General features: G+C 32.3%; 2 protein-coding genes across 2 annotated transcripts; one reads left to right on the top strand and one right to left on the bottom strand.

Annotated features, from left to right (window-relative positions):
• Positions 1-536: 536 nt before the first annotated feature.
• LOTGIDRAFT_164092 (hypothetical protein) lies at positions 537-2,052 on the top strand (the record flags this gene model as incomplete). The annotated part of the gene is made up of 3 exons (XM_009060580.1): positions 537-783; positions 965-1,105; positions 1,697-2,052. The coding sequence occupies 3 exons, from the start codon at positions 537-539 to the stop codon at positions 2,050-2,052; spliced, it is 744 nt and encodes a 247-aa protein (XP_009058828.1).
• A 3,149-nt stretch (positions 2,053-5,201) lies between these two features.
• On the bottom strand, positions 5,202-5,918 carry LOTGIDRAFT_164091 (hypothetical protein; the record flags this gene model as incomplete). The annotated part of the gene is made up of 1 exon (XM_009060579.1): positions 5,202-5,918. The coding sequence occupies one exon, from the start codon at positions 5,916-5,918 to the stop codon at positions 5,202-5,204; it is 717 nt and encodes a 238-aa protein (XP_009058827.1).
• Positions 5,919-7,991: the final 2,073 nt, after the last annotated feature.

The raw sequence follows: 7,991 nt of genomic DNA, 5'->3' as shown, positions 1-7,991 counted from the left end.
TGCCCAAAACATGCAACCTGTTTTCAGTTTTCAGAAGATATTTTCAAGATGACCCCCGCTTGTATCTCCCACGGTGGTCCAACTAACTCATTATTTTAGCTCTCAAATTATTTTTACAACCTCCCTCCCCCTTCCTTCCTGCAAAAATGTCTGCAGACGGCCATCAATGGTCACATGGATAACATGATTGTGGGTTCCATCTGATATGTTACGCTGACTAAAAGAAGAAACATAATAGTCCGAAATCGTCCGAGAATATAAGATTCAAATGGTGCTTTGAGAGGAAGTGCCATATTTAAAATTTTGTGGAAAAAAACCTGACGTCAAAAAGCGATTTTTTTTGTAAATTATAAAAAACCGCCCCTATCTATTAGCTCTTATACTACTCTTTTGCCTGCGGCGCCCGCAGGCCCACCAAACAAACGACCCCACCAGGCACATAGTTAATAAATCCGGAGCCTATAGGGGTTCCCGTTTAGCAACCCCCAAGCGCCCCAGGCCAATAATATCTTCAAATTAACTCATTTAAAAACAGAATGAGTTTAATTTTAAAACACGAACAACACAAATTCGAAGGAGACGGATTCTTCTCAGCTTTATCGTCTCTCATCCCAAAAGTAGCCAACTTTGTCTCCAAATTCCTCATTTCATCTGGAGCGCAAGCTCTTAGAGCGGTAGCAAAAGCAGGAGTAAATATAAGCGAAACAGTGAAAAGATCAACTATTAACACTGTCTCAATTTTGTTAAGCTGGAAGATTAGGAATATAATCATACAAAATCAAGGTATGTTCTTTGCTTGATTTAATCATAAGACGAGAGGGTGGAATTAAGATTATTTGTTGTTTTTCAAAATATCAATTTTGTTGTATTCCGGTATGTTCTTTGCTTGATTTAATCATAAGACGAGAGGGTGGAATTAAGATTATTTGTTGTTTTTCAAAATATCAATTTTGTTGTATTCCAGACACAAGTTTAATAGATGCCAACATTTCATACCACGAAGAATATTTAAAACATCGCAGGCAGTGGGAGATACTACCAAACTCTGTGACAAATATCCGAGGTTTCAAAATTGTTCATAGAGATATTGAAAATAGAACAAGTGGTGAAGAACAAGCGTTTTGGAAAAGGATATAATTCATGTGACGTATATCTAGCGATTCTAATAGGAGCGGTGGTAACCCCTTGACTCTTGAACTATGACTACCAATAGTGTAAGAGGGGAGATAACTCTCAAGTATATCTAGCGATTCTACTAGGAGCGATTGTGACCCTTGAACTATGAAGTATATCTAGCGATTCTACTAGGAGAGGTTGTGACCCTTTAACCATGACTGGTAATAGTGTAAGAGGGGAGATAACTCTGAAGTATATCTAGCAATTCTACCAGGAGCGGTCGTAACCCCTTAACCCTTCACCCTTGACCCATGACTGGTAATAATGTAAGAGGGGAGATAACTCTGAAGTATATGCTAGTATATAACCAGAAACTTTAGTTATGAAAATAATAGAAGCTATTGAAACAGCTTCCACAACTGTAATAATGGTAAAAAAATCAGCATAACTAAAAAACTTATTGATAAATACAAATACTGTAAAGTCAGAGATGATATAGACTTAGAAAGAATTGACGCGAAAGCAAAAGAAGGTGGATTTTTACCTTTCCTACTACCTTTAATATTTTGTGGTATTGCAGCGGCAGGTGCAGCAACTGGTGGAATATCTGCCGCAGTCAAAGCTGCCAACGCAAAGAAAGCAGCTGATGCTAAAGCCACTGAAGAACGCAGACTTAATTTAATAATGGAAAAGGAAGTTAAAGGTTCAGGAGTGGGACATATGATAGGCACAATAAAAGAATTTGGAAAAAGATTTGGGGAAGAAACCAAGAAAACTGTTAAACAAGGATTAAATAAATTAGTAGATAGTATTGACACAGGAGAAGTCAAAGTCAAACATAAGGGTAATGGAATATTTGTAAAAAATATACACACTGGAGAAGGATTATCTCTTTCAAAGTATAAAGGAGGAGTGATTTTTGGAAATATAGAATAAAAAATGGGAAAGAAATTTAATCATTCAGAAATATTTCCTAGTAACCCAATGCTTATGTGTATTTGTGGAGGCTCAGGTTCTGGGAAAACTTATTTGACCTTTAACATGTTGAGAACACCAAAACTTTTAGATTTCGATTCATTATATATCTATCAATTCCTCAAAGCTTTAGAATATATACCAAAGAAAGACGTTCAAGACATATTTAAATATTATGAAGACAAGAGAGAGATAGAAATAAAAGATATCTTAGATACATATATAAAAGAAAAGAATCCATCTTTCAATCCAACGGATATAAAAAAAATTTCTTACGAAAAATGTTAATGATTTAGATTTTTCTAAAATTGATAGTGAGCGAAAGAACTTAATAGTGTTTGACGACTGTGTAGCACAAAGAAATCAAGCTGTTCAACAAGAATTCTTCACGAAGGGAAGACATCACTGTATTCATCAATCCCAATCTTTCTACGGTATGGATGCAATGTTCATTAAATTGTTTTTTATTATTCGAATTGAACGACAAAGATTTATCTCAAATTATTCAGTCAATTAATCACGGAATGGATAGAGATACATTTAAAAAGGACTGTAAAGCACAATGGAGAAACCCAGATGATCATGTATATATATTCGTTAATACTAGAAAAAATGCAGGCGAAAGAGTTATGACAGGTATATGTTAATTTCATTTCTTTAAAAATGGGTGATTGGAATAATATTATAAAAAAAACAGACAATATATCAAAGCTAAGAATAAAATAAAGACCCAAGTTGAAAATAACTTACAACAACTTGGATTAAAGCTAACATGAAGTCACAAAAAGGCGCAATACCTAAACAAAAAAAAAGTATAGGTCTGTATTGGCCTAAGTCAGCTTGAATCGTTTGACTGAAGCCATACAGACCTTTGTCTTTGTCAACTTGAGAAGCAACCAAGCGTAGCGCAGCCTCATATATAAACCGAGCCGGCGTGTTTTCGTCTTCACTGTCAACATTGATTTCAACTGGACAACATCTCACAGCTCAAGAAGATTATAATCCGAAAATGTCCGACGAAGTAAATATTATATAATTTATACATTTCCACTGCATCCATTCCATCTCCATTCATCTCAAAACCCTTTATAAACAAATAAAACCATCGGTTTTTGCCACTACTCTATATTATAGGCTAAACAGATGGACTATTGCAATCTGTATTCAATTTCACGAGGACATCTCATCTCATCTCAATACGAAGTTGACGAAGTAGATGATTATGTTGAAGACAACAATTCAATCATACAAGAAATAGACGAATTAGAAGAGGAGATAGCTAGAGAAAACAGCGGACAAGGTATAACTTTTTTATCCGATAATAATGAAGAATTGCTTAATAGATTAGAAATAATATTAGCAGCAATGAAAGAAGGTCATCGTTCAGACAAACAATATAATGAAGTAAATTGCATATTAAAAAAATTCCCAGAGAAAGGTATTATAGATAAAAATGATTATAAAAACGTAATTGATAAAATTATCCAATAAAAATAGTCATTGAAAAATGCCAAATAAAGAACAACTATTCGTTATAACCTCAAATAAATCAGACATTAAATTGTCTCTAGATTATCAGTACGAACTCAATCGCAATGAAGAATATGAACGTCAGATTATTTACAGTATTCCAACATTCACTGTACCGATTGGATATAAAATTATAGAGAAACCATTTCAAACAACATATTTGCCACTTAATTCGTTCATGATTAAAAATATAAATCTGGAAATCAAAGATGGTAAAAATAGGTTTATTGATTTTGGTAACGAAGAAATTGTTATTCAACTTCACTTAAAACAAAAGAACTAAATTTATTGAGTAATTAATCACTCTTCCTTCTCATCTTGAATATATATGTAATCGAAATCATCAAATTCATAGTTTTCACCAAACCTATACCCATCTTTATCACTATAAGGAAACATAATTCCTTCACTGTTTGGTGGTTTTCTCTTTACAAGATTCAAATAACTTCTAAAAACTTTATCATCATCCTTTGGAATAACTACTCCATTCATGAAACTCCTTTCCCATCTTTTATTAAATTCATTCGACACATCATGTCCACTAGCCAACTGAATATAATCTTCTACACTTGTCTTGTTATTAGAATTAACCCTTAAACGTTTTCTTTTCTTTTAAAACACCATCAGAATGATATTATATTTGACTTTTGGTGCTAAATATAAACCAAATATAATTCCACCATCACCATAATCATTCTTGCCTTTACAAAATTCATTTCAGATACCAACTCAGCTCGATTTAATTTATCCCAATTTCTAGATGAAATGTATAAACTATCAGTATCGGTATAGTATATTTCAGGTTTACAAAATCCATTTACTACATGAATGAAATTATTCATTATTTTGTTACTGTGAGATAAAACGAATGATCCCAAATGACTAGGTGTTAGTCCTGTAGATTTAGTTGAGTGATCTTCAGCAGTAATCTCCTTTTCTTCAATTTCTGTCTCAACGAAATATTGAGTATCATTTATTTTTTCATAGTTTTTAACATGTTAGCCTGAAAAGTTACTTCATTCCACAAATGATTTCTCGTGTTTCTATCCTTCTGAATGGATTTACCATACAAGGAATTGCCTAATAATTTCATGCAATTACTACCCACAATATTACCTTCTCGTTTATATTTATCTGTAAGATCTCTTAAAATTAAAATATAATCTCTATATGGTGGAGTTTTAAAATTTTCTTCGTATACTATACCATCTAATATTCTAATAATTCGTCCACAGGCTTTAACCATTTCTTGAATATCGACCGATGTTAAAACATCTGAACAGAAACCATTTCTAAACCTGATTTTACTGCCAGTTTCCCTTTTCCTTCTTTATTCGTGAAAGTGATATTATCTTTAAATGGTATCGGTTGGAAGAACATGTTTTTGGGATAGTCAAACCACACTGTTAAAATAGCTGTTCTAGGTCTAAATTTCTGTTTAATGAGGAGTTTGACAAATTTGTTTTCTTCTTCTGGTAGAAAAGGTCTAGCACTTTCTGCTTTTGGATATTCACTGTCTAAATCCGACATTGCTGAAGCATAAAAACCATTAGCATCATATGCCATTAGTTTATTGCAGTTTATTTTTTTAAGTTTTGAATTAACTTCTGTTTTGTCTTTTGTGCCCGCGCTGTATTCCTTTTTCCTTCTTTATTCGTTAAAGTGATATTATCTTTAGCTGGTATCGGTTGGAAGAACATGTTTTTGGGATAGTCAAACCACACTGTTAAAATAGCTGTTCTAGGTCTAAATTTCTGTTTATTGAAGAGTTTTACAAATTTGTTTTCTTCTTCTGGTAGAAACGGTCTAGCACTTTCTGCTTTTGGATATTCACTGTCTAAATCCGACATTGCTGAAGCATACAAACCATTAGCATCAAATGCCATTAGTTTATTGCAGTTTATTTTTTTAAGTTTTGAATTAACTTCTGTTTTGTCTTTTGTGCCCGCGCTGTGTTCTTTGAATAGATTAATTATGTTATCTCTTCTTGAATTATCACTTCGTGTTTCACTTTGAGAAATAAATTTCTTTAATACATTACAAATTTCATCCATGTTGTTCGTTTCAAATATTTTTCTATTTGCCGAAACTCTTCCTCCTTTAATAGATCGTCTGATATAATGTCTTATAAAAGGATTAGTGTGCGAATAAACTTTTTCTATATTTTCTTTTTTAGCATGTTTCGGAACCATTCTAGTAGTTTCATACCATTTTTCTTCAACCATTTCTTTATCGTAATGATACAAATAATACCAACCCTTACAAGATAAAGATGGAGCCGTTAGATTATTGGACATATTTTGGTTTACAACTTCTTTCGTGACTTGGTTATATTTTATCAAACAACTTCCAAGATATAACGTATCTCTTTTAGCGTAAGATTCTCAGTTATCTTTGGTGTATTTTGCAACATTAATATAAATGATCTTTCTCAAATTCATTGGTAGATTAGATGAATTACCCCATGTTGCTATACTAGATGTTTCATGTTGATAGGAACATGTGAAATTAATATGTTGTAAATAATTGCCTGTTATTTCTTTCTGTCTTTTCCATTTTTTCTGTAAATCTTCATCTGTGTATGGATTAGATAGAGGCACGATCCAGTTATCAAAATTGCTACCGTTATGAGAAATTAATATTAATCTCTTACTATCATATTGACCTAAATATTTCAACATTTGATCTGTACAATCTGTACAACAAACACTTTTAGTTTCAGAGGTGAAACCTGTGTTACTGCGTTATCGTCTCTACACGTTGTCCAAACTTGTTCATAATTATCTTCTATTTCTTTGATACCCAAACTTTTTTGATTTCTTCTTATAAGACTGAAATGTGAGTTGTGTAAATATAAAACCCAAGCTAATTCCTCTTTTACAATTGTGGGGTGCAAATTGCTATTATTATGAGTATAAATTTGAAATGTAATATCACATTTCTTATTGAATTCATTAATTCTAGCAGATGTCATCACTCCTTTTCTATTTGCTTTTGAGAAACCATTGATGAAATTTTGAAATTCATTTGATAAATCTTTGTTTAAAACATAGTTTACACATTTGATAAAACAGTTACCATCTGTTGGTATGTAATAATTTCCACCTATATATTCATTCATTTTTTGAGTAGTTCAGTTCCTTTCCAACTTATGAACTTTTAATTTCTTTAAAATTGTCTTTAAGTAAAAAGATACTTTCTGTAAAGTACCAATGAATGTTTCATCATCATTAATTTTATTGATTTATTCATATTTTTGTGGGACTTTGCTTTCAGCGAGCATAACTCGCAAAGTATACGTTTGTTCAAAATGGAATTTTGCATACAATTATCTCATGAATTGAGCCACTTTGTCTTAGAAGTTCGGTTGTTTCCGCTTCTTCGTTCAAAAAAAGGAACAGATTTTGGAAATTCAAAATTTTTAATTTTTGACCTTGACCTGTGATGACCTTGACCTTTATTGGGTCAAAGGTCATTGACGTTGTCCATTAGTTTATGCTTTCATATTTGACCTCTGACGTCTACTTTCGCTTTTATAGCTGTCCAAAAACATCCAAATTCGCAACTTTGGACTGCTCTAGTATGTGACCTAATTAACCTAGAGAGTAAATTTTTTCGGTTTCCTAATGTGCTTCTCGTGTACTTTAAATAGATATATATAACAATCGTTTTTTTTAAAGCAAAATTGAAATTCGTGATTTTTTCAAATTTGAGTTTTTTTTTTTACAATATTTGCGACTTGTTGAGCTTAGTGTATGTATATGTTATGATCTATTTGATGTAGAACCTTGATATTTGGGATATAACTAGACTTTGAATATGAATTCACCTATGACAAAAAAACTTATGTGGGCGTGGCACATCCGGGTTGAATTACTAATTGTTTACATTTTGGGGCTGGGGCATAACTCGCATAGAATGCGTTTGTTCAAAAAGAGACTTTGCACACAATTACCTCATCCTTTTGGCCAGTATGTATTAACAGCTCAGTTGTTTCAGCTTTATAGTTTCAAAAAAGGAACGGGTTTTAACATTTGGATATTTTCATTTTTCGATTTTGACCTTTGTTGACTTTTGTTGACCTATATCTTTTGACCTCTATTATGTAGGAACTTGACATTTGGAACATAACGTAACATTTTGAATATTGATTAACTTATCCAAAAAAAATTGAGTTGGGCGTGGGACTTCCGGGTTAAATTACTCATTATTGACATTTTTGACCAGGGGCATAACTCGCAAAGTATACATTTGTTCAAAATGAAACTGTTTACACAATTACCTCATATTTTGAGCCACTTTGTCTTAGAATTTTGGTTGTTTCCGCTTCATAGTTCAAAAAAAGGAACAGGTTTTGGAAATTCAAAATT

This window comes from Lottia gigantea, assembly GCF_000327385.1.
Source record: "Lottia gigantea unplaced genomic scaffold LOTGIsca_43, whole genome shotgun sequence".
Classification (NCBI taxonomy): Eukaryota; Metazoa; Mollusca; class Gastropoda; family Lottiidae; genus Lottia; species Lottia gigantea.
Note: the sequence above shows the minus strand (reverse complement) of the source record. Positions and strands in the feature narration are given on the sequence as shown.